We start from the raw sequence: 27,332 nt of genomic DNA, 5'->3' as shown, positions 1-27,332 counted from the left end.
AATGAGATAAGAAACCAATATCCCTGTTCAGTCCCGGGGAGGTTTTTGTTCCAAGTTTCATAATGGGTTTAATGTGTTCAGTACCTGTGATTTTTAGCCCCTATCATGGGGAGAAAAAGTCCAGTCCAGAGGGGCCAGCATAAATCTAGGAAATGGTACAGGGGGAAGACTTATCTTCTTCCTCAACTTTTCCCCCAACCCAGCTGCCTTTGAAGGCGAAAAACTTAATACTGAGTTGGCAGTTTTCAGGAAGTATAGCCAGGTCCTTGGAAGATTAGACTTTTCCTTTAAGAACTAAAACTGGAGAATTCTTTGAGGCATTTTGTTGACACTCTCCAGTTTGAAAAGCTAGTGCAGAACTGTGTATTTCAGAGTTAATCGGGCCTTGAATTCAGCAGGAGCTCACAGGAGTGCAGCTCCTGAACCTTTCTGAGGGTTCCCTCTCTTCCTCTCTATTTACCTACCTTCTCCATTGAACAGTAGGTGCAGCTGCATAACAATCCCTGGATGAGTTCCACCACCTATTTTTCTACAAAATGACCCCTGGAGTTAATGTCGGGGAGGGACGGTGGCTCAGTGGTAGAGCATCTGCTTGGTAAGCAGAAGGTCCCAGGTTCAATCCCTGGCATCTCCAAAAAAAGGGTCCAGGCAAATAGGTGTGAAAAACCTCAGCTTGAGACCCTGGAGAGCCGCTGCCAGTCTGAGAAGACAATACTGACTTTGATGGACCAAGGGTCTGATTCAGTATAAGGCAGCTTCATATGTTCAATGAACCGCAGGCAGCAAAGAATCTTCAACAGTGTTCAGCAGTGGGAAGGCAAAAGTTCAGGCAGGTGCTGTATGTACCTTAAGGTCTCTCTGTTTACATCTGCGCAGCATTGGCGTGCTGTGTTGCTTTAACGTTTTCTAGGGCAGCAAGACAGCATGCAAGAAAGATGACTCCTGCCCCAGTGGGCCGGTGCTGTCAACAAAAGGCGCTTCAGGGCTGCTTTGCAAGCAGGAAGAAGAAAAGCATGGGAAAACGGACTGCTTAGCAGTGGTATTAGGCCTGGCATCACTTGGGAAAAAAGAAAAAAGAAAGAACTGCTAAATCCCCTCTGAAGATGGATGGATGGTTGCTTATGCCTTGCCTTTGTGCCTGACAGCAAGCCTCTAATTAATAAGATTTTTTAAAGGCTATTCTGAAAGACACTGGGTGATGATGCTGTGAAATGCCCTCTTCCTAGGTCTCTTTCTCCAGTGACTGTTCTTTGCATCTCTTTTAAGATGCCACCTGTAGGCTGAGGAATAGCAATCCGAAGAACTAGTGATGGTTGCCCTATGAACATTCCCTGTGTATTAAGTTCAGCAGGGATAGCTGTAGCTAACCACCTAAGCAAGTGAAGTTCAAAACACACACACAAAATGCACCTTAGGTGATTAGACCATGGGATATGGTGCTAATGTGGTGGGGGCCAGTAAGACAGGGATGTTCCATCAACGTGGTGGCCAATTTTGCAGCAATCTTTGCAAAAATTATCATGTAAAGCAGGTTTTGGAAAGATTACAGAAAAGATCTGAAAAATTCAGGAGATGCATCAAAAGTACTGTGACGCTCTGTGTGCGTGCGTGCGGAATCCTCGCTTCCCAGTAGCATCCAAGCCATGAGAAACAAGCTCTATTCATATTCAAGGCACTGGTGGAGTTTAGGGAAAGGCCTGCAGCTCTGTGATAAAAGGTTTCCTTTCCATGCAGAAGTTTAGATGAAGGGCTGTGGCTCAGTGGCAGAGCATCTGCTTGGCATGCAGGTCCCAGGTATAATCCCTGCTGCCGGTCTGAATAGGCCATACTAATCTTGAAGATGATTTGATTCAGTACAATTCGGATACATATGCAGGCAACAAGAGGTCTTTCCAACAGTACATTTGTTTGCGCTCTCTTGCCAGCATGAATCAGTGGAGCGGAACTTAGTTTTTGTAAAAAAGATTTGTATTGGAGTCATAACACTACCTGAAGAAGTATTATGCAAACAAAACGCTGTAAACCTAGGGACAGTCTTGGGATTTGTGGACTGAATACAAAGACTAACAGAGCCGAAAACTAAAGATTGGATTCGTTTCCCCTTTGAACTCACAATGGAGGAACGTTTGAAGACCTTTTCAGGTAACCAAGTTGGTCACTCCCGCCCACTCTGGATTGGTTTCCCTTTAAGAACTTTGGCATAGCAACTTGGACATTCCATATACTGTTTGCAGCTGTATGTGTTTTCTGCTCTGATTGATATTTAATCTTGAATGATTGTTCTGTTATGAATATTTAATATAGACATAAGCACACATTGTTGTTTGAGATAAATGATTCATAGCATTTCAGCAGCAGATTTTGTGCCTTGATGTTGATTCAGTATAAGGCAGCTTCATATGTTCATGTGGATTCCTGGGTTGAAACTCCAGTTAGACAACAAGGCTAGGTTGTTCTGTTCATACTGTTCAGACTGTCCACTCTGGCTGCGTAGCACTGCAGTACATAAAACACTTTCATGTATCATAGTGACCTGCTTAAACCACATTTTGCATACCATTCGGCTATCAAATGAAAACACAAGAGCCAGTTTGGTGTAGTGGTTAAGTGTGCGGACTCTTATATGAGAGAACCGGGTTTGATTCCCCACTCCTCCACTTGCACCTGCTGGAATGGCCTTGGGTTAGCCACAGCTCTCATAGAGGTTGTCCTCGAAAGGGCAGCTGCTCTGAGAGTCCTCTCAGCCCCACCCACCCCACAGGGTGTCTGTTGTGGGGGGAGAAGATATAGGAGATTGTAAGCCACTCTGAGTCTCTGATTCAGAGAGAAGGGCGGGGTATAAATCTGCAGATTTCTTGTTTCAAAAAATCTCTTACTATTTATGCCCTGCTGTGTTTCAAGCTATTTCTCCAGTTAGTAGTAGGATTTTGTTTCCCATCTATAAACTTCTAGAGGTTGGTTGGTTTTGTTTTGATTTTATCTTGCCTTTTATCACTGGGATTCTACTCAACCAGGATTCAGTTGTGTTTTATGGATGGCCACCAGGGATCTTCAGTTGGGGCTCTAGGCATGATGGGAGACAGGAGAGAGCATCAGAGTCCGAGGTTTAGTGGCTCGTTCACAAACAAATTGTGGTTTGTTTGTGGACATCTGATATGGCCTCTGTCTCTTCTCAGATCTTTTGTGCCTGTCAGGCAACAAGTCTGAATTCTTGGCAGCTAACCTAAGCTGGCAGTTGTAAATCCAGGGTTAAATCAGTCTTCTTCACTTGTGGATGCTGGAGGTAATGTATTTATGATTATTAATGCTTCATGATTTTATCCTGCCTTTTTGAAATAAAATCCCACCACAAATTTCTTGGGTTTTTTTAAATGTTTCTTCAGGCATAGAGACATAGCCAAGTTCTGTGGTTAGACGGAGCATGTTTCATCTCCTCGCCTACTGCTGGTCTTGGCTGCAGGCAATTCAAGAGCCCATCAGGTAAATGGAGCTGTTACTTTTCTTTTCTTTGTGCCTCATTGTTTGGCATTCCCTAGTCTGGTGTATTGGTTAAGTGCATGGACTCTTATCTGGGAGAACTGGGTTTGATTCCCCACTCCTTCACTTGCAGCTGCTGGGAATGGCCTTGGGTCAGCCATAGCTCTTGCAGCGCTGTACCTGAAAGGGCAGCTTCCGTGAGAGCTCTCTCAGCCCCACCCAACTCACAGGGTGTCTGTTGTGGAGGAGGAAGGTAAAGCTACTCTGAGATTCAGAGTGAAGGATGGTATATATCCTCCTCCTCCTTCTATGTAACATACAGCTCCTTGTGTTATCTGTTGCAGCAGCAGTTCACAAACATTAGCAATCCTGGGACCTTATTTTGATTTTAAACATTTTCAGAGGTCTCTAAGCCTTCTCTTTCTCCCCCACTGACCCTGTGCCAACACTGGACAGCTTCAAAGCTCCTTTTATTCCCCACGGAGACCTCCATCCCCTGAGATTCTCTTAAAATACAGTGAAAATATATCAGCTGCACTCAAAAAGCAATTTCCAGTACAGTGTTCTCAATGGGAACTGATCTCTGTCCTCTGGAGATCACCAATCCCCACCTGGGGGCCCTCAGCCCTAGCTTCTGGTCCTAATGTGCAGTGGGCTGGTTTGCTAACAGGCTGGGAAAAAAGTCCTGGCTCTGGGCTAGAATAGGCTTGATGGGGTTTTTACTTCCACAAATTGAAAAGCTTCAGCTTCCTGTTTCCACCCATTAAGCTTTTTGGCCCTGGCCCCAACCTGGTGGAATCAGCTCCCCAAGGAGATTTGGGCCCTACCGGATCTACTACTATTCCGGAGGGCCTGCAAGAACTGTTCCACCAGGCTTTTGGCTGTGGCAGGCAGGCATCCTCATACCATCTCACTGGCCACCCTGCACTGGCTGCACTGACTACCATCCTGATAACCAGGGACCGGCCCAACACTGTTGATAATTGACATCCAAGACACCTATGATTCCTGTCTCTCAATCTGTGAATGATGTTTATACCACCGACACCGCCTTTTTTTGTTTTTATTTAATGGTTTTAACTGTTCAATTTTTAACTGTCTTATTGTTCAATTTTAATTGCTTAATTGCGTTATAATCTGCCCTGAGTCCATCCTGGGAAAAGGTGGACTATAAATTCGCAAAAATAAATAAAAATAAAAACAAGCCTCTAAGAGAGGACCGGGACATGCTTCCTTAAGCCTGTTGACCTGGCCCCGGCAGTGTGATGTGTTCTCCTCCTCCCAGCATAACAAACTACAGCCAACCTCCAGCAATTTGAGAAATAGGTGAGGTTTCAAGGTCAGAGGATGTGGCTTTTGGGAGACTCACAGACGCTGCAACACCTGTTTTAAAACAACTGCTTTTACAGCCTGGCGAACTGGAGCACTGTGGGCAATTAGAGGCTCCTCACAACTCTCCGTGCCTCCTCTGACCACAGTGGTCTAGTAAAGTTTTATTTGCATGCCGCGGAAAGGTTGCCAAGACTACAAACTGAAGCGTGGTTTGTTGCTAAGCAATCTCCTCCTCTCCCCTACCCTTTTCTTTTTCAAGTATATTATGCCCTTTTAGCCAGGGTTGCGCCTCACAAAAATCACCATGGCAACATAGCAGCTTCTTTGACTTACTCTTCAGCAGTCCCTATTCACCAAGGGCAGTTCCTGTTTTCTGATCTCCCCATCCCTGTTATTTTATTGCCATCTTTGGAGGATGCTTTCCCTCCCCGCCCAAGAAAAAATGGCAGGGTGAACCTGCTTTCCTTTTGTTGTGTTTTAGGCAGCTCGCCACAAAAAGGACTCCATAACAATTGGTTTACTAACACGCCTTCCTCAGGCACCAACATGCAACAGGCTATTGCAGAGCAAAGGAATCCCTCCAGCTAGGGGTGGCCCTCTTTTCAACCACCCCCTGGAGTTACGGCTCTGATCTGTGATCTGCAGCCACAAGGAAGCAATAACATTGGCTCCTTTCACATTACCATTCTAAACCGGATGTTATTCGTTGTTGGCCCAATTTCAAATAAAAGCAATACGAGGATGGGGAGTTCATACAACAAATTTCCTTCCATTAATAAGCTGTCTCTGAAGTGCTACAGTCGTTTCCAACAGCGCTGCTTTTTTGCCTAGGGTTGCCAAGCTGAGGGCGGGGGATCCCCTAGTCTGGAGGGCTGCAATGGGAATCCCTGTGCCCAAAGAGCCCACACTGGGGACACTCTAGGAATCGTGACAAAACTCTATAATACCATAGAATTTTATCATGAGTACTAAAGCATCCTTGGCCCAACATCCCCGGAACGATGACGTCACTTCTGGGCGATGTCATCATGTCATGCATGCTTTGCATATGAGGAAGAACAGTCACCCACAGAATGGCAGAGGGATTTGGCAACCCTATTTTTGCTGTGTGATCTTCCTCTGATTTTTTTTCTTTTTTAAAACATTCTAATGTGAACACTGTAGCCTTAAACCCGATGTGCTATAGCAGCACAATTGAGATGCATTGACTCAGTGAATCTATAGCACTCACATTAAAATGTTTTCAAAAATGGTCCAAGATGATCAAGGATGATCGTGCAGCATACAGCCCTTTGATTCTGTTTTTAACAGTATCTCAGTGTGCATATGAAGCAATGTGATGTGTAATGGATGGTCCCTTTAATTTAGTTTTGAAACTGTGTGTCATAGGCTATGTCTTGCACATGTGGGAAGAGATAATGGGGATATGGTTGCTTGCCCTTTGTGCACAGTGACAGTGAAGAGCACTTTCAGTGCTTCTTCTTTGCACAAGGACCTCTTTGGAGGGCTGCAGCCCGTTGTTCTTTTTTGGACATTCCTGCTGAGTGGAGTGAACTAGGGGTGCCAACTCTGGGTTGGGAAGGACCTGGAGAGTTTGGGGGTGGATCCGGAGAAGGGCGAAGTTTGGGGAGAGGAAGGCCTTCAGTGGGGTATAGTGTCAGAGAGTCCATCTTCCAAAGCAGCCATTTTCTCCAGGTGAACTGAACCCTGTTGCCTGATAGACCAGTTTTAATCCCAGGAGATCTCCAGCCACCACTTGGAGGTTAAGCAAACCAAACGGGATGAACACACCAAAGTTGGGAAGCAGAGGAGACCCCTGTTCTACAAAAGTCAATTTCAGTGAAATTTACAAGACTATGCTGTAGTTGCTGGGTACAAAGAATTTTGTTAAAGACACACTATTAAAGGAATATCTCATGCTATTTATAACATAATGTATATGTTATAAATGTTTTTTCATTGTTTTATTGTTTCGTCTTGACTGTTGTGAGCCGCCCTGAGCCTGCTTCGGCAGGGAGGGCAGGATATAAATCCAAGGAATAAATAAATATATCCAAAATTATAAATCAAAATTACAATAAAGCATTTGCCTTTTTTCATCATGAAAGACTCCGTGTAGAGTAAAGACTCCAAGGAGTGCAAAGTCCTCTCCTGATGGATGACGATGTTGTCTGCAATGTCAAAAGCTATTCTTCAGGACACTGAAGACTTAACACATGAGGCAATGTCTTTATAATGAAGTGTAAATGATAACACATTTCCTAGGTTTAAAAAGCCGTGTTTCGATTGTAGACCTTCATCTTGATCAATTCACTTCATATCATCTGGAACCAATGCTCACAATAATATGCACGCGACTAGTCAGTTTCTTTATCTGGCATTAGCTACAACTGAAACAGGGCTTTTTAAACCTAGGGAACACGTTATCATTTACACTTCATTATAAAGACATTGTAATTTTGATTTATAATTTTGGATATATACATTATATGTTATAAAATAGTATGAGCTATTCCTTTAATAGTGTGTCTTTAACAAAATTCTTTGTACTGAGCTACTACAGCTTAGTCTTGTAAATTTCACTGAAATTGACTTTTTTGTAGAACACGGGTCTCTCCTGTTTACCACCTGGAGGTTGGCAACCCTAGCAGTGAACATGTGGTGGGGGGGGGTATGACAGCTAGTGTATACATGGCTTTCTTTATACATTTGGGAGTTCTCTCTTTCTTTTTCTCTGCACACCAATGCCACCTCCAGTCTGCACATGGAATGCTTATAGGGTTTATCAGAGAAGAGCTTGCCACTGTTACCCCTCTCTCTCCTCCCTGCATGCATTCTTTATAATCAGTTAAAACATAAAAAGATGGCTTCAGGGACCCAGGGTGAAAAAATGCAAATGCACACCTGCTTTCATCTAACAAATATCAGAGGGTATGCTCAGCATCTGCCTCCATTTAATGGTCAGTGTTTCTGTGTCTTTATGACTTCCCGGCAGATAGAGCTCTCTCCTCACCCCAGAAATGTAATGGGGCAAAGTTGGCCTGCAGAATTTCTACCTTTCTCAAAGCTGCCTCAGGTACCCATCCTCTGCCTAATTAAAAAAGTTAGACCCCAGTGCTGAGGGGAGGAAACTGTGGGCAGTTTGGTAATTTTACGCATTGTTGGTGGCACAGCCCTCATATCAAACATTACTGGCAACAAGCTTTAAATCATATTTATATCATAACAGGGTTTAAAGTTCCAGTCTCACCAGAAATTGCTTTTTTATTTTGTTGGCCCTCTTCCACGTGGAATAAAATGACAAATATATTAATCATAGCAAGAATTGTTAGCCATAGCAAGAATTGTTATAACCTCTAAATGGAGAGATAAATCACCACCATTGCTACAAATGTGGCAGAACAAATTGTGGAAATATTTTATACATGGAAAAATCACAAATAATTCCTTAATGCCTAATATAGAAAAGTACCAGGACATTTTTATACAGTTTGGTTTCCTATTGTAGAATACCTTACTAAACAAGATATTATTCCAAAAATTCCACTTTATTGAGATCTTTTATTGTTTTAATACGTTGCTTTAAAAATGAACACAGAATTTTGCTATTGCTACAGATGCTGATTAGCCATGAAGTGATGGTAATGTATTGCTATTTGAAATTTTTATTTTATAATATTTTAAAAAGTTAAATAAAATGTTATAATAATAAACACACCATACAGTGATTTTTTTTTTAAGTTAGACCTTGTTTATGTCACTGATCATTAGCGTTGCTAACTTACAGGCAGAGCCCGGAGATATCTGGCCATTACAACTAATTTCCAGGCAACAGAGATCAGTTCCCCTGGAGAAAATGGCTGCTTTGAAGGGTGAACTCTATGGCATTGTCCCATGCTGAAGCCTCTCCCCTCCCCAAACCCTGCCCTCGCCTGAAGCCATCCCCAAAGTCTCCAAGTATTTTCCAACACAGACTTGGCAACCCTACGAAGGCTGCTCTGTAGCCTGTGCCCCAACCCTAAACTGCAGTGGGGTTTTTAGGGGGGGGGGGTTAGGAGACCATGAGATGGTGCCTGAGGAGACCATCTCATCTTAAAAAATCATCTTAAAAAATACAGCAGACTTGACACCATCACGTGACCATCACAGGGTCTCCTCAGTAACCAGACCGGGGATTCCCTTTAAGTGGAAGGACTTTTCTATACATTTCCAGGATTAGACTGTTTATATACTTATTTTTGTCCCTCTTTTGCACTAAGTATGGGTGTTTGTCAGGGTACGACTTGTGAAATAATTTGTTTGAGAGTGATAATAGAATAATTGAGATTTTCTTAAGTCACTTTGGAAAAAATTTTCTTTGTGAGGCTGGTTGTCATGGAACTCTTTTGGGGTTTTCTTTTGCCACCCGCCTGGGAATTGGCAATCCTAGGGGTATAATGCTGTAGAATCCACCTTCCAAATGGCCATTTTTTCTGATCTATGTTACCTGGAGATCAGTTGTAATAATTTCCAGGAGAACTTCAGCCACCACCTGTAGATTGGCAACCCTCTGTAGGGATCATTCATCTCTCTGGGTCCTCCCAGCTTCAGATTGTGTTTTGCCAAACAAGCACAGTATGATATTTCTGGAAAGACTGTGTTAAAGTGAATTTGGGCAGAACACAGACAGGAAGGTGCAGATTTTTAGACTGCTCCACCCACATCTGGAGCTATTCATTTTTATTTTTTTCTATTAAATTTAATCTCACACAAAGAAAATAGCTTGCAATATTAAGTAATGAAGAATTTAAACAAGTATTTTATAGCAAAAAAACCAAAACTCCAGTGGGACAACCTGTCTACACATTATTACGGCAGCAATCTACACAATTTCATATCTGCTCAGTTCACCAATGCAATTAGAACATGAGAACTTAAGAGAAGCCATATTGGATCAGGCCAATGGCTCATCCAGTCCTACACTCTGTGTCACACATTGGCAGTGAATTCTTCCACATGTTAATTACTCTTAATTAAATACATTCAAGCCCAACTGTAGTGCCTGATTCCAATAATCATAAAAGGCTTCACCCACAAGCAAAATGGAGCTTCGACAATCTCCCATTTGTGAGTCTGACTATTTCAGTAAGTTCAGATAATTTCACCATCTGTTATTTTCTTTCCATTTCCCTTTATGCCCACTATCCCGCCCCCTCACTGGCACCCGTTTGTACTGCTTTTAAAAAATCAGTAGTAGGCACCTATCAGATATACTTACTAGTGGTTTTTTTCTCTTTAAACTGACAAAAAAAAATCCCTCTGGTGACCACTGAGAAGAGAAATGGCAGGGGGGATGTGGGGAAATCGAGGGAAAGCACAGAGAATATACCCACATTACCACTGTGGATGCCTTTGCATTAACTCACAGTGGTGTAAGAGCAAAATGGGGAATTGTTCCAGAGGGGAGGGGGGGAGCAACTGAGAACAAGCTATTGCACAGCCAATGAATACCATCTATAGTGAGTAAAATCCTCAGCAATGTGTAATGAATGGGCAGGACACAGGTGGTGACCTTTGGTGTGAGAATTTGTTTGTAATAAACCTGTTCCCGAGTCTGTCCATTTTTGTCTGTGAAATGTTAGAGGCTCTGTGAAGAGAGAGACTAGATTGCACCATAACACCATGTTATGTTCTCCTTCCTCCTTGCTAGAAAAGTGACTATCCTTGTCCTTGGCCTAGACGGAGCAGGAAAAACTTCTGTAGTCAGAGAAATCCAGAGAGGTGAGTAGCTGGACGGACATAAATTTCTGGGCTTCCCTTTCTGTTCTGTGTTCAAGTGCATTAAGATTCCCTATACCAGGAATGGTCAAACTGTGACATGAGAGCCCCACGTGGCTCTTTCACACATATTAGGTGGCTCTTGAAGCCCCCACCACTTCATAGGCTTGGCATGTCTCTCTTCTCTAAGCCAAGCCAGCTAGCAGCTTGGAGAATGCATTTAAAGTTGCTTTCTTTCCACCTCTCTCTCCCATCTATTTTCCTTCCTTCCTTCCTTCCTTCCTTCCTTCCTTCCTTCCTTCCTTCCTTCCTTCCTTCCTTCCTTCCTTCCTTCCTTCCTTCCTTCCTTCCTTCCTTCCTTCCTTCCTTCCCCCTCTGTGGCTCTCAAACATCTGACATTCATGTCTTGTGGCTCTCAAGCATCTGACGTTTATTCTGTGTGGCTCTTGCATTAAGTAAGTCTGGCCACCCCTGCCCTATACTAAGCCAAACCCTTGGTTTCTCAAGGTTGGTCTTATCTACTCTGACTGGCAGCAGTTGTGCAAGGTCTCAGGCAGAGATCTTTCCTGTTACCTGCTCCCTGATCCTTTCAGTGGAGATGCTGGGAATTGAACCTGAGACTGTATGCAAGGCAGGTATTCTGCTAGTTGGCCACACTCACAGCTAACAGCAACACTAAAGAGCAAAGAACAAATGCAGCCGATTTCATATAAAAACAGCCAATTAAAAACATACTAGCAAGCTGGCAAAATAACCACATTTGGAAAATGTTATTGACACCAGAATTCCCCTGGAAGAAAATTGTCTTAAGTTCATATCCAGAAGTCAGCAAAGAGGTTTGCATTTAGGCTTGCCAATCCCCAGCTCCCAGCGGGGTTCTTCCGCTTTCCCAGGCTACTTCCCGCCCCCAGTCAGCTGGCCGGAGGGGGACAGGAGCCATGTGTGTTTCCAGCTCCAGAGGCTTCAGTCTCAGATTGAAAGGCTTCCTCTTGGGATGGGGTGTCTGTGTTACTTTGAAAAAGTTGGCAGCAACTCATGAGTAGAGAGGCCAATCCCTCGCTTCAGTCGCCAGAAACGGGGGGGGGGGGAGGGAAACGTCCGCTGAGCACTTCATTATACCCTATGTAGAGATCAATTCTCATAGGGTATAATGGGGAATTAATCTGGAGGTTTCGGGGGCTCTGGGGGAGCTGTTTTTTGAGGTAGAGGCACCAAATTTTCAGTATAGTATCTAGTGCCTCTCCCCAAAGTACCCCCCAAGTTTCAAAACGATTGGACCAGGGGGTCCAATTCTATGAGCTCCCAAAGAAGGTGCCCCTATCCTTCCTATGGAAGGAAGACATTTTAAAAGGTGTGCTATACCTTTAAATGTGATGGCCAGAATTCCCTTGGAGTTCAATTATGCTTGTCACACCCTTGTTCCTGGCTCCGCCCCCAATGTCTCCTGGCTCCACCCCCCAAAGTCTCCTGGCTCCACCCCCAAAGTCCCCAGATATTTCTTGAATTGGACTTGGCAACCCTATTTGCATTGCTAGTTAGTTTTGGAATTCAGATAGTTCTACCACTTAAATCTGACATACCAGACTTAGCTGATGAAACATAAGCTTTACAATGCCCTTTGCTACAAACGGGGGGGTGGGGGTTGTTAGAAAAAGTCCAGCAAGAACTCATTTGCATGTTAGGCCACACCCCCTGACATCACCATTGTTTCACACAGGGCTTTTTTGTGGGACTCCCTGACACCAAACCAGCCGAAACTGTGTTCCTGTGCGTTTCTGCTCAAAAAAAAGCCCTGGCTACAAACCTAAAAAAGATTAGGGGGAAGCTAGTGGTGTACAGTCCTGATGTTTAACCCTATCTATGTAGGGGGGACTGATGACTGGTTGGGTCTGATTTTCCATCTCCTCTGTGCAGTACTCTCCTGTGAAGTTCTCCCCACCACGAAGCCAAACCAGACAGATCTCAGAGTGGACAGGTTTGAGATATCCCTCATTGACCCAACCGGGGGACAGCGAACCTGGAGGAACCACTACGGCAAAGCTCACGGGATAATCTTTGTGCTCGACTCTGGTGACATGGTGCAGATGGAAGAAGTCAAGAGGACCCTCACCCGTGTCTTGGGGCAACCCAAGGTTGCAGGAAAGCCTCTGCTACTGTGAGCCTGGTTCTGTTTGCATCATAGTTTCTTTTTTGTGTCCCCTTTGGATGACCACGTGAGTGTGAATAAATGAAGAAATCAGGAAGAAGGGGCCTAAAGCAGAGGATTCTCTTCTTTCAAAGAATTTCTCTTGGGGAAACAGTGCAACGGGAGGGAATATTTAAACCCCTTATCCTCTGTGCATGGGGTTCCAAAGAATGGGTTCCCGTTTAACAGAGATAGAGAACCCAGCTCTTAGAGCCAGTATGGCGTTGTGGTTAAGACCATAGACTTTAAAATGGGAGAACCAACTTTAATTCCCCGCTGTTCCACATGCACCTGCTGGCGTGATCTTGAGTCTGTTCTCTCAGAGCTGTTCTCTCAAGGACAGTTCTGTCAGAGCTCTCTCAGCCCCATCTACCTAACAGGGTGTCTGTTGTGGGAAGGGAAAAGGAAAGGAGATTGTAAAGCACTCTGAGACTCCGAGTAAATCAAATTTCTTCTACTTGAAGGCAGGCCTTGGTAAGATGATTTAAGCACTGAATTGCATGAGATGTCACTCCACAAACTAGGTTGCGGTTGTACCCATCTCACCCAACTCATATTCCTCACAGACACTCAGAAGCATGCAGAACTTATTTTCCCAAGCACTTCAGGGTTATATTCAAATCAGGACCCTGGGGGAGAAGGGTCTGCACCCTCCCTGCATCACTTTCCTGATTCAAAACACCCAGCAGGAACTCATTTTCATATTAGGCCACATCTCCTGATACCAAGCCAGGCAGAACTGCTTTCCTCTGTTTTCCTGCTTTAAAAAAGCCCTGAAAACATCCCTAGGAGGACATACAGGACAAGGTACTTTTTGAAGATCAGTTGCCTTCTCCATATTGTGTGGCTGCAGGGTGAATGGACAACTACGTTTGCATGGTTTGCTAATGGGGTCTTGATGTTCTGTTTTCTGATTTCTGTGCGGGTGTTTCAAGGCTGGCAAACAAACAGGACACACTGGATGCGCTCCTGCCCTGCGAGATCATTGAGTATCTGTCTCTGGAGAAGCTTGTGAATGAAACCAAGTCACCGTGTCGCATTGTAAGCATGGGACAACCTTCTTTGCTCATATTGGCAGTTCCTCTTGGAAGTCTTCTTCTTTACTTTATTTATACCCTGCCTATCTCTCCCTGTGGCGCAGAGCGGTAAAGCTGCAGTACTACAGTCCTAAGCTCTGCTCACGACCTGACTTTGATCCAGTGGAGGCTGGGTTCAGGTAGCCGGCTCCAGGTTGACACAGCCTTCCATCCTTCCGAGGTCGGTAAAATGAGTACCCAGCTTGCTGGGGGGAAAGCGTAGATGACCGGGGAAGGCAATGGCAAACCACCCTGTAAAAAGTCTGCCGTGAAAACGGTGTGAAAGCAACGTCACCCCAGAGTCAGAAACGACTGGTGCTTGCACAGGGGACCTTCCCCCCACACCATCTCTCCAATAGGAGCCCCATGGAGCAGAGTGGTAAGCTGCAGTACTGCAGTCTGAGCTCTGCTCACAACCTGAGATTGATCCTGGCAGAAGCTGGGTTCAGGTAGCCGGCTCAAGGTTCACTCAGCCTTCCATCCTTCCGAGGTCATCGTGATAAGATGTCATCCCAAACAGGGGACTACCTGTACCTTTTTTCCCCTCTCTCTCCAATGCATCGTTCTCTCCTGTCCTCCATTTTTGTCCTCACAACAAAAACCCTGAAAGGCAGATGAAGCAGAGAGTGAATGACTGGACCAAGATCATGCAACAGGTTCCTATGGCAAACACATGAGGGCTAGATCTGATAGAAATGTCACTGTCAGGCCAAGTCATGTGTCCCATAAAATGCAAAGCCAGGTACTGGAGATACAAGTTTTATAAAGAACACAGGCAAACCCAGTTAATGACATTATTTTTACTCAAAATACTATTGATTCTTAGCAGTGAAAGCAATTGGTTTACTGGGGAATTCACAAACCCCCAATAAATATATTTAATCATATGCAAGACTAGTCCCCACCCCCCACCCCTGCAATGAATGCCATAAAAGGGGAAGAACCTTACATTTCCATACATATCAGTTGCTTGCAGGCTGGGTAAAAGCCCTGAATGGGCTGGTTCTAGCTCTCAGGCTTTAAATTTGACACCCCTGCTCTAACTGCTCTAACCGCACTGGCTGCCACAAAGGAATGAAGAAAGTGTAAGTCTCTGCCATCTTTCTTGGTCATTCTCATGGGGCTTTATGGCAATGTTTCTTCTGCTTGCCTGCCACTAATCAGATTGCCTGTTCCATTTTAATGTTGCCCCCCCCTCCCCCGCAACGCTGAATGGAATCAGAGAGTAGTGCTGGATTAGGATCCGGGAGCCTCAGGTTCGAATCCTCACTTTGCCATGGATGCTTGCTGGGCCAATCACTCAGCCAGTTGGCTGTAGTGGTTAAGAGTGGTGGACTCTACTCTGGAGAACTGGGTGTGATTCCCCACTCCTTCACATGAAGCCAGTTGGGTGATCTTGGGCCAGTCACCGTTCTCTTAGAGCTGTTCTCTCAAGAGCAGTTCTCTCAGCCCCACCTACCTCATAAGGGTGTCTGTTTTGGGGAGAGGAAGGGGAGGAGACTGTAAGCTGCTGAGACTCTGGGTGAAGGACAAGGTATAAATCCAATCTCTTCTTCACTCACTCTCTGCTTAATTTGCCTTCCAGGGTTTTTGTTGTGAGGATGAAATGGAGGATGGATAAAAATGTTATAACCAGGGGGAATCATTTGCATATTAGGGCACAGCCCCTGATATTACCATTGTTTCACATAGGGCTTTTTTGAAGAAAATCCCCAGCACGAACATATTTGCATATTAGTCCACACCCCCTGACACCAAGCTAGACGGACAGAACTGTGTTCCTGTGCATTCCTGCTCAAAAAAAGCCCTAGTTATAACCATTTTGTGTCGCTCTCAGAAATGGCTGGGGGGGGGGGGAGAATTAACCCTTCCATAGTCCTGGTTGAGATCAATCCCCTCCCCACAGCTGCTTTTGGCAGTTTAAAACTTAGAGATTTGAATAATAATAATAATAATAACATTTTATTTATATCCTGCCCTCCCCGCCGAAGCAGGCTCAGGGCGGCTAACAAATGCTGATCCCTACCTTCAGCCTAGCTTTCTTCTGCTCTCTTGCTCACACTTTCATTTCCTTGTTTTTTTCTTATCTTTTTGAATCCCAGCTAAAGCGGTGCTTCTGACATACCTCTTATAAATCATGGCCAGGCTCCTGCTTGAAGATCAGTGCCTTAGCTGAGCTTTCATAGCCTTTGAGGCTTCCATTCAACTTCTGGATACCGCGGGTCTTGATCTTGTGTGGGGAGGGGTTTTTTGTCCTGGTCCTGCAAAGGGCGGGGTTGTCTTGATCCTGTGGGTTTCAGTCTAAACTGTCTTCTGTACCATTTTGCAGGAACCTTGTTCAGCCATCAAAAAGCTTCCCAAGCCCCAGTGCTGGACCCTCGTCCAAGGGCTTCACTGGCTCTTGAGCACTGTTGCTGTCGACTATGAAGTCCTGTGTGACCGCGTCCAGGAAGATGGCCTTGAACTACAAGCATTACCAGAGCGGGACATACCTCGGAAGGCACGGAGACCCCGGAGCAAGACCCGGGAAGACAGGTTCTCTTTCCTGTTGCTACCTGAACTTTGAATTTTAAAAGTTTTATTGATTTAAACTACAAAAAAGAAGCATTGCAGAAGATACATAAAAAGAGGGAAAAGGAACCTTGACAGAATGGGGAAAACAGAAACAGAAACCAGTACAAATATATCAATTATAATTCCACCTCCCAATAAAATGCTCAAATCATTCTACCTACAAGTATAAAAATCTCCTTAAATATTACCTTCCTTTCTTCTTTTACCAGAATAAAAAAAGGAATGATTTCTTTTAATAAACTAGTAAAGCAATGTAAATCTAAATAATTCTTCTTAAACACAAATTACCCGTATTTTTCGGTCCATAGGATGCACCGGACCATAAGACGCAGGTGCCTGGCTGGGAGACAAGCGGTGACTCCCTCCGCCCCCACCGCAAACCCAGCACTTCGCAGGGAGCGATCTCGCCGCTTGTCTCCCAGCCAGGCACACAGGCGCGAGGGAAGCACGCCTGGCTGGGAGACAAGCGGCGAGATCGCTCCCTGTGAAGTGCTGGGTTTGCGGTGGGGGCGGAGGGAGCGATCTCGCCGCTTGTCTCCCGGGGGCTGCAGGCCCCTCCCCCCTCATCTTTTAGTATTCGGACCATAAGACGCACGCACTTTTCCCCCCAGTTTTTTTGGGGGGGAAGTGCGTCTTATGGTCCAAAAATACGGTAAATATAACCAGTTGAGAAAAAAGATTTTTTTCTTTCAAAACTGTCTCAACATCAATTTTATCTAATTTAATTTATGCCTATAGTAAGCACAAATTAAGTTGCTGATTTAGCAAAATCCTTATTAAAAGAAGCACATAAAAATCATTTATTTGTCCATAGCAAATTACATAAAATACATAAAATACAACTGAATAATTTGTCTATCTCCGTCTAAACCATTTCTCCTGATAACATATTAAAAGTAAGTCTGCCAAATTACCAAGTCTACCAAATTCCACAGCAATTATGCTATTTGCCTTTCACCCTTGATTCTATTCTTACATAATTATAAGCAGTCTCACTAAATAGGCAAACTGTCAATACATCTATTATATAGAGAAATATGTTAACTACACTCATTAACGTTACTTCTTCAAGATCTCCCTTATTCTTTTAAAGTTTAACATCTGTTCATTATTAATGGTTACATGTTTATTTATTCACCAGGAAAGGGAAAAAAACAAAAAATCCAGATTCCAGAGTCCTTCTTCCCAAAGATTTAAAACTTTTAAATTCCTTTGATTTCTGCACCCAAATTTTATCCTTGGCAGCCCGTTTAATCACAGTTTATCTTTTGATATCACATTTCACTTCTTAGTCAGAGTTCCTTGTTCAGCCATTCACCAAAGCAGAAGAAAAGAATCCAAAATCCTTTTTTCGAATGACCTTTCAAATCTTGATTTGTTGATTGGAGTGCAGCTTTTCTCTTCTCAACATGACCTGTCCCCTAAACCACAGGGGGAAGAATTCATCACCATTTTCCCCTCTCCGCTTGATTTTACTGCATCTTGATTTCCGGTCTAGTTTTGAAAGTGTGTTACAAGACGCCATCTTACTTTTCCTTTGTTTGCTTCGCAAAATATCAGTTTCCCCTTCCACTTTCACTGCCATCAATACACTCTCTTTAGTACTGGACCCCTGTAGATTTACCATTTAATTAGCTGTTGGATCTTCTTCCCTCATCATTAGCTGTCAGCATAAAATAATCTCTAAGGAGCTGCATAAATGAGATAAGATCTTCCTTCAGAGATATTACATTTGCGCAAATATCTTTTCCATGTGACATTTCATTAAACGGTGCCATATCAAAACTCAGTCTCTTAAATCAGATTGTAAATTCGCTTCAAGCTCCTGTTAATCCCCGTTCTACAACAGCTTCAACTGAAATTTTAGAAACCATTCTTTCAGATACAGACAGACAGAACTCTCTACTGTATATCTCCTTTGTGTTCAGATCGTATTGCAAATTCTTGGTAATCTCTTTGATATATATCCAATTATAGTCCGGGTCAATTTTAATGATTATATTCAATCCAGTTTAAATAGTTAAGACTGCTCGTAGCTTTTCAAGGCCTTTTGAGCTTTTGAGCTAGTCTTTTGTTGTTATGCAGAGTGACCCATCGGGGAGTAGAATTAGAAAAAACACCTACTTGTTAAGTAGAGTCGTCACTTTAGAAGTGGGAAAATGCTGCTTTAAAGATGTACTGGGAAAAGTGAAAGCATAAAAGCGGTCAGGCGTTCATCTTTTTCTGCTGATATGCCCGCTTTCATGACCGCGGAGCTTCAGGACACATGGAGAGCACAGAGGGCAGTTGATGTTAGTCCCCTCCCCCCTGTAAAAGTCCCATGCTGAAGAAAAAGCCACTCTGGGCTCCCCTCCAAGTGCCAGACTCAGAGTTGCCGCAGGTGACGGATCCCAGAAGTCAGCTACCTGAACTTTGGAATGGCATCATTAGCCACCACCAAGGCTGCAGCTTGGATGAGTAGGAATTAGGCATAGAAGGAGGTAGGGCTGCCAGGCATCGTTTTCCACTCTGGTGAGAGACCTTCTGCTAGAAGCCCATGTTGCCCACCACTGCTTTAAACAGCAGCAGGAAACAGATAAATAAACATTGGTTTTCTGTGTGCGATGTCATTTCCAGGTAGGGTTGCCAGTCTCTAGGTCCAGCTGACCAGCAGAGGAAACCCCTCCCCTGAACAGGGATGTCACCATGCAATGTCCCTGATGCAATGACATCAGTGACATCATCGCATTGGGGACGTCACACAGGGATGCTCTGGTTTTTGGGGATGCTGTATGGTTTGAGGGCAAATTTACCACTGAGTTTCACCCAAAAACCAGACCATTGCCCTTGGTGTCACCAACACTGTGATGTCACTTCCAGGTAATGTCAGCATGTTGTGCAACATCATGCAACATCTCCTTCCACCCCTGTAATGCCCCTCAGTCCCCCTGCCGGAGTGCCAAGGGGACCTCACAAGCCTATTTCCAAGGGGAACCAAGTAGCGATGTAAGTTACCTCTAGGAATCAATGGCTGTTCCTAGACTTACGTTACTTCTGTCCCTCTCCCCGCCCCCCGGAAGTGACATCACAGCACATTTGCTGCTGTGTCCCTTGTCCCTCCACCCCCAAAACTCCCACTGGTTGTCACGGCCTGGTAACTTTAAAAAGAAACTAAGATCCTGACAATGTTTTATAACTGCATTGCAGCATGATATGTGTCATGATCCTTGTATTTTTCATGCTCCTACAAAGTTTATTTTATAGATGGTCAACTCAGGCTAAGAAAGAGTTGCCCTAGACTAGAGACTACTCAAGTGCGTAGGGATTTGAGGACAGGTTTTATTATTTCTTTCCTGCCTTTCTTCCATCATGGAGCCCATAGAACTGTATGAACCAGACCCCTTCCTGCTTAGCTCCAGCATGATTGCGATATTGTGTGCTTTTCAGCCAAGTTGTTTCAGAACCTCATCTTGCATCACATTGGTATTTTGCCTCTATGATTCCCAAGGCACCATAGAAGACAGCAAAGCTTGAGGCTGGAGGTTGCTAGCTTAACTGGAGTCCTAGGCTGTGGGAAGAGGAGAACCTGTATATACGATGCCTTGCAGTTTTAACTAATGTCTTACGTCTGCCTCCTATCCTTCAGGGAGCCACCGGCTAAGAGAGAGAGCTCCCAATACAGAAATGCCAAGCCAGAGGAAAGCAAACCACCAAAGCACTCCCAGCACATTCTCTCACAGGTAACCTGCTCCTTTTTGCAGAACACTTGCCTGCCGGTGTTGCGGTTGTTGCGAGTTGCAGGGCCAGAATACCCGTAACAGGGATCACTATTGTGTTTCATGGGTTGTTCTGTTCATGTCATATGCCCATTAGGAGGAGTGTCACTTGAAAAGAAAGAGGGAATAAGAGTACGTCTTTTGATGAGAACTCGCTAGAAGCAAGGTGCCAGGCTTAGACCAGCCACAAGTTGCAGGTGTTTCTACGCAAGACACAGAAAAAAATAAATGTGATGTTTTTGTAGAGTTAGTATGTTCTGCGGGGATCGCATCTGAAGAATAAAAGGTCTGTGGGTTCTGTGTGCTGTTTATATTCTATTATTTTATCGTTGCAAATGCAGAAATGAGCACCAAGTGCAAAATAGCACATTTCCATTAAAACAAAATATCCATCCCAAGTTTCTAGTTCTCAAGACTGTGAAGTAGGTTTGCCAGCATGTGGAGAATGCCTGGGGAAGTCTCAGGTGTAGAATGAGATCTGCAGGGTTTCCACTGATGGAATGTAGAGTTTTGCCCCCCTTCTCAATTTTTGCAATGAGCAGAAGCAGACTTAATAAGCAACCGTATGTCAGGTTCCCCGATATGTTATGATTTTCATGTATTCACAAATTTATACAACAGGTGTTCTAGTGTCTATCTTGCGTGCTTGCTTGTAACCATAATTTTCCAAGCTGTGGAGGATGGTGGCTATTATGGGGAACTGGCTATCTGGTAGTTATGGCAACGACTTAGAACAGCAACAGAGAGAATGTATTGTAACCTTGAAGACCCAGGGAAGATGTCTCGAGTTTACTCCAAACCCTGGGAACTATAACGAACACTGGGGGCAGCTTAACTTTCACACGTTTTTTATTTGCTATAATAATCACCACTGTTTGTACTCAAACCATTCTTGGCAATGGCCTTCCAGCAGAGGGTCATTGCTATGTATCTGATTTCCATTAAACCTTGACCACATTCATATCTGCTTGGATACTTTTGGTCAGTAACTGACAAAACCTCATACCATATGCATTTTTGCTAATTTTATGAAAGTTGCAGGGCTGAGATGCTTCTTGCCACAGAACTTTGACTTCATAGAATCATAAGAGTTGGAGGTGGCCATACAGGCCATCTATTTTATTATTTTATTGTATCTATCTAGTTGATCCCCCTGTTCAATGCGGGATCAATAAAACAACAAAAACATAATCTCTGTTTTGTACAACCAAAAAGTTGTTTAATTAGAAATGTCAGCGCTTGAATGCGGGCTGTGTAATACACACAGACTCCATCCACTACTGATGAGCTGCATTCCCCATTGCTAAGCCACTGTCTGTAATGAGGACAACATGTGATGATGTGGTTAGAGGATTAAATTCCCACCCTGCCCTGAGAGTTTGCTGGATGACCTGGGACCAGTTACTGATTTTCAGCCTAACCTACCTCACAGGGTTGGTTTGAGGATAAAATGGACAAGAATGATGTAAGCCACTTTTGGATCCCTATTGCAGAGAAAGGTAGGGTAAAAGCAATGTAAATAAAAGTATCTTGGGATGGCCATCTTTTCTTGGGAGGAGATAGTACCCAGCTGAAAGTATAGGAAGCTGGTCTCCCGGCATACTCAAGTATGCTACCTGATGTATTGTGGGCAGTGTTCCCTCTAAGCTGAGTTAGTGTGAGTTAGCTCACGTTTTTTTAGCCTCTGGTTCACACATTTTTGTCTTAGGAAAAATGGCCCCAGAATAAACTAATTTATGCAGTAGCTCACAACTTTATACCGTAGGAAGCAAATATGAGCAAAACGTTTTGGACGGTAAGCGTCTGAAAGCGCTTTCATGGATATATGCTTGCCCTTCCTTGGTCTTTGTGCAGAAAGAGGAAGGAACGACGGCTCCCAAGAAAAAGAAGAAGAAAGTAAAGCTCAAGATGAAGAAAGGTTTGGTGCAGTCAGACAGCACATTGGCTGCCGATGACAAACACAAAATGGAAGTAAGTGGAAGCAAAGTCGGAACCATCCTTGGCCTCATCCAGAAAAACAGGGTTGCCCAAGAGAATCCCAGAATTCATGAAACATCTCCAACTCCAGCAGGTAAATATGAACTAATGTTAAACAAACATTTGAAATCACATACAGCAGCAGTGATACTTGAAGTTCTTACCCCAAGGTCTTTTCTATATGTGCTACAGCCATTTGTAGGGAGCCACAACTTTCCCCAAAAGTGCAGGCCGCAGTATTGGAACATAAGATGAGTCCTGCTGAACCAGAGTTTAGTCCAGCATTACCTTTCAGGCAGCATTCAAACCATTTGCCCAGAAGGACACAGTTGCCAAGGCCTGCCCAGATGTATATTCTGAATGCTGGGATTCAAAGGTCTGCCATCTCTACACATATCAAGACCTTAGTCATCATGGCTAGTTTGGTGTATTGATTAAGTGTGCGGACTCTTAACTGGGAGAATCGGGTTTGATTCCCCACTCCTCCATTTGCAGTTGCTGGAATGTCCTTGGGTCAGCCATAGCTATCACAGGAGTTGTCCTTGAAAGGGCAGCTGCTGTGAGAGCCCTCTCAGCCCCACCCACCTCACAGGGTGTCTGCTGTGGGGGGAGAAGATATAGGAGATTGTAAGCCGCTCTGAGACTCTGATTCAGAGAGAAGGGCAGGGTATAAATCTGCAGTCTTCTTCTTCTAGTAGTCATTGATGGACAGACCTCTCCTCCATGAATCTGACTAGCTCCCTTTTAAAGCCATCTGTGTTTGTGGCCATCACTGGCAGTGAATCTCACAGTTTAATTACTTGTTGAGTAAAGACGTATTTCCTTTTGTCTATCAGTTTCTCCCTCTATCCACTTTTTCCGCCTCGTGTATGATTTTATAAACCTCTGTCATGTTCTTCCCGTGTCACCTTTTTCTAAACTGAAAAGATGCTTTTGTTCATAGAAAAGATGCCCCAAGCCCTTAATCATTTTGGTTGTCCTCTTCTGTACCTTTTTCCTGCTCTGCAGTATCCTTTTTGAGATATGGCTTACCAGGGTTTCACAAAGTATATCAAATGCGGCCACACCGTAGCTTTATATACAAAGACATTACACATTGGCATAGCATTTTCAGTCCATCACCCCCAGCATGGAGTTTGCCTTTTCCACCACTGTTTGCAGAGTCAACATTTTCATCAAACGACAACCTTATCTCTTTCACCCTCAAATGTCTGAACTCCAGTGTTAGGAAGCACCATCTATGGAAGGGCCTGGTGTCTGTGGCCTGTTTATTGGCCCTTAAAGGCAACTGGTTGGCCCCTGTGTGACACAGAATGCTGGCCTAGAGCTTCCACTGGTCTGATCCAAAAGAGCTCATGTGTAACAGTTAAACAGTGGACTCGTTTTGGGCTGTTCCCAGCAGCATGGCTTTAGCATCCATTTGGAGACTGTAGCAGTTTAATTGGATGAGGTCTCTAGTGAGAAGAGGACAGGAAGGAAGATGAATGGAGGGAAAGAGAAAGAATTGCTAATCACCTTTGCCCTCCCTGGAAATGTCTTGTTACAAGAATTCTGCAGCAAATACAGAATGCTATGAAAGGTTTGCACATAAAGTTTCCATAAGCTGCTAACCAAATCTATTTCCTTTGATTATGTTGGCAAGACAAACCTACTGTTAATTTCCAGAATGGTGACAAATACTGACATGGCAGCCCAACTCTTATTTGTTATTCCTCAAACATGCTGAACACTGCTGCTTTTGCAGGGTCAGCAGGTGCTTGGAACAGCAAACTGGGCTTCTTTTTGCCTCTGGTTCTGCTGGATGGCTGCCTGGAAAAAGTCCAAAGAGACAGAAGGACAGATATTAATAATGTTCAGAAGCTGCAACAGATAGCATGTGCACTCAAGCGTTCTGCATGTTTCGTGAGTCTAGGGTTTCCAGGCCCCTGGTCCAGCCACGGGATCCCCTGTTTTGCAGGGCTCCAATCCACCAAAGAACACCCGCCCCCCAACAGGGATGTCATTGCGTGTCTTCCCTGATGTGATGATATCACTCAGAAGTTAAATTTGGGACGTTGCATGACAACACTGTTTTTTTTAGCAAACTCTATGGTTTTGTAGCTAAAAGACCATAGAGTTTTAACCCAAAGCCTAGAGCATCACATGCAACATTGGCAATGTGATGGTGTCAGTTCTAGGAGATGTCATTACACCACACATGCAAAGCATGCAGGGCAGAGGACTCCAGAAGAGGCTCCAAGATCCCCCTGCCAGGAGCAAGGTAGGACCTAGCAACCCTAGGATGTTTTAGTTCTCTACACAGTACTCATTACCTTGCAGCTCCTCAAGCTCTTTTGGATGGTAACCTTTTGGATGGTATTCTTCAGGCCACCACATGGTTAATGGCTACCTGCTCCAGTCCTCAGTTAAGAGTTCTGTCTGCTCTCTTGAGTTTTCTCACCTTTCTATTCCCCTACCCTCTGACCAGATCAGGCTAGGTCAGAGAAACTTTTCCTGGAAATTCTTCTTAATTCCTTCAAATCTCTGTTCCCTGTTTGGAGGGGGGACTGGACTCCTCCCCCATTGTCTCTAGCTAAACCCATTATAATTTCTTAAGAGGTAGCTGAGATGAGTCAGGAAAGCCATTGCCTGACTTCCTCCTCTTTGCCTGGTCTCTGCCCAGAGACGAGGGCAAAACTTTTAAAAACGCAAAGTGAAGGTTTTGCTCATTCCAGCTGGCAAATAAAAAAAGCATTTCTTGGACTCAGGCCTACTACTGGGTAAGCAGCTGTCACCAGGAATGCCTTTTAACCAGCTTTGGCTGGTTAGCCAGATGCGGCCTTTGTGGACTGAAAAGATCTCAATTAGATTACCGCAATGTGTTCTGCAGAGGGATGCCCTTGAAAAGTGTTCAGGGACTTCAATTAGTACAGAACACTGCAGCCAAGTTGTTGACTGGAGTAGGTCATACTGGCCATCATTACTTCAGTCTGGGCCTGCCCATCTACATTGGCTCCCAGTCTGGAACTCTCTCCCCAGGGAGAGTCATCTGCCCTTTTCCATTGAATTTTTAAAAAATATCATTTGATATTTCCTCGGTGATCCTGTCTCCCTGTTCTATATGCTTTAATGTTTTTGTACTGTGGCACAGAGTGGTAAAGCTGCAGTACTGCAGTCGGAGCTCTCTGCTCATGACCTGAATTTGATCCCAGCAGAAGCTGGGTTCAGGTAGCCAGCTCAAGGTTGACTTAGCCTTCCATCCTTCTGAGGCGGTAAAATGAGTACCCGGCTTGCTGTGGGGGAAGTGTAGATGACTGGGGAAGGCAATGGCAAACCACCCTGTAAAAAGTCTGCCGTGAAAACGTTATGATGCGACATCACCCAGAGTCGGAAACGACTGCTGCTTGCACGGGGGACTGTCTTTACCTTTATATGTGTTTTAGCTTTTGGGTTTTTAAAAAATATATATTTTGTTTTCTCTTCTTACAGCTTCTGATGTTATCTTAGTGCAATTAATTAATATAATAACTACACTACGCTCAAATCGACAAAAGTATAATCAACAAAAATACAACATCAAATTTAACATTTAGAAGTAAAACATTGCTCTATACCAGTGTTTCCCATTCGTAGGGTCGTGACCCGGTACCGGGCCACAGAAGGCTCACTACTGGGTCACAAGAAAAGCCAAAGCTAGCTCCACACCCAGCAAAGCATGACCTCTGCTCTGCTTCCTTCCTTTCCCGTCTCTCTGTTGTGCAGAGAAAAGCTAGCCTTGAAGACTGACACAGGCTTCAAAGCCTGAGCTCCATTTGGCTTCCTTCCTTCCCCCATCACTGTGTTGTGCAGAGAGGATCTGGGCTGCCTCTCCTTCCTTCTCCCCCCCCCCCCCCACCACCACAGTGTTTGAGAGAAAAGCTGGAGTCCACTGGCACTTTAGACCCATGAAGTGTTCTTCAAGGTATGAGCTTTCATGTGCCTTGCAGTATGTTCTTTTGGGGAGATTTCTCCAGGAGGCCTGAGTGGCAAAGAAGAGGGATTTTTTTTTCAGCTGGGAGGGGTGGGGAGTGGGCATTTCAGTAGCTTTTTTTTTTTACCAAATGACCCCTGGGCAGAATTGTTGCGGGCTGGAGTCATCTGATGGTGAGGAAGGCTTTTTTTCTTCTTTGTCCCCTTCTTTCTTTCTTTCCCTGCAAGTGATGCTCTGTCTGTATTCGTGGTGCTGGGGGAGGCGGGGAAGCAACAGTGGGAGGGCTTCTAGTGCCCTGGCCCCACTGGTGGACATTCTGGTGCTTTTTGGACATTGTGTGAGATAATTTTGGAATGGATGGTCTACTGGCCTGATCCAACATGGCTTCTCTTATGTTCTTTTTTCCATATCTTTATTTTCTTTTCCTTCCATTTCATTCTTTCCCTTTGTTTCCCTTCTTCTTTCTTTCTTTCCTTTCATTTTTACTGGATGAAACTTTTCTGTTCATCATACTGTTGTTGCAGACATAGGAGCTCTGCCAATGAAAAGTTGGCACCCCCAGTTGTAACCAGCTGGCCTTTCTATGAGATTTCTGTGTGAGTGAGTGAGAGGTGTGGGGCAGAGAGAGATTACTGGAGATTACTGCTGTATATCTTAACAGCACTGGAATTGATGGTACTTTGAACTTGACACCATTTTACTGGTCCTGCTTTTAACAGCTGTATGACACCAAAATTAAACTCCTCCTGTAGATATTTAAAAGTATGAAAGAAGTTCACTGGCTAAATATCTGCAGAACAGGATGCTTTTAAAGGCATGGGAAACACAGCCAGTAAAAAGCTGCAAGCCCCTCATAAATATATTTTTGGGGATAACTGCAGAAAAGCTTGTATGAACTTCATATAGCTTGAAATTAATTAATTAATTGCAGTATAATTCTCTGCTACCTTTCTCAGCAATTTCCCAATGTTTCAGCCAAGGAAAAGTATGAAAAATAGCTGTCAAAAGATTTTCTTGAAATCAAGCAAGCTTGGCTGTAGCTTGAGGCAGGGTTCCAGTAGCAGCAGCTGAAGGAAGGGCCTATTAAATGTGGCAGCATATTTTGAGGTAGAGCAGCTGCAAGGGCCCAGTGTGGGTGATACACAGTGCTGGCATTCCTGATGGCAATGACAACAGCACTCCCAACTGCATACACTGGCTAGTGCTGTTGAAGAAGGGATGTGCCCCGGAAGTGACATCACTTGGCCCTT

General features: G+C 44.3%; 1 protein-coding gene across 1 annotated transcript in view; it reads left to right on the top strand.

The window, feature by feature from the left end:
- The window catches only part of ARL13A (ADP ribosylation factor like GTPase 13A), a 33,038-nt gene that overhangs the window by 1,990 nt on the left and 3,716 nt on the right, over positions 1–27,332 (top strand). Inside the window, exons 2-8 of the mRNA XM_060249706.1 lie at positions 3,384–3,480; positions 10,499–10,569; positions 12,481–12,721; positions 13,687–13,792; positions 16,157–16,362; positions 20,027–20,120; positions 22,011–22,227. Of these exons, the coding sequence (XP_060105689.1) occupies positions 3,422–3,480; positions 10,499–10,569; positions 12,481–12,721; positions 13,687–13,792; positions 16,157–16,362; positions 20,027–20,120; positions 22,011–22,227 (994 nt within the window). The 5' untranslated portion in view covers positions 3,384–3,421. The remainder of the gene's footprint in view (positions 1–3,383; positions 3,481–10,498; positions 10,570–12,480; positions 12,722–13,686; positions 13,793–16,156; positions 16,363–20,026; positions 20,121–22,010; positions 22,228–27,332) is intronic.

Source organism: Heteronotia binoei, chromosome 11, assembly GCF_032191835.1.
Source record: "Heteronotia binoei isolate CCM8104 ecotype False Entrance Well chromosome 11, APGP_CSIRO_Hbin_v1, whole genome shotgun sequence".
Classification (NCBI taxonomy): domain Eukaryota; kingdom Metazoa; phylum Chordata; class Lepidosauria; order Squamata; family Gekkonidae; genus Heteronotia; species Heteronotia binoei.
This window is presented reverse-complemented; position numbering and strand designations above follow the sequence as displayed.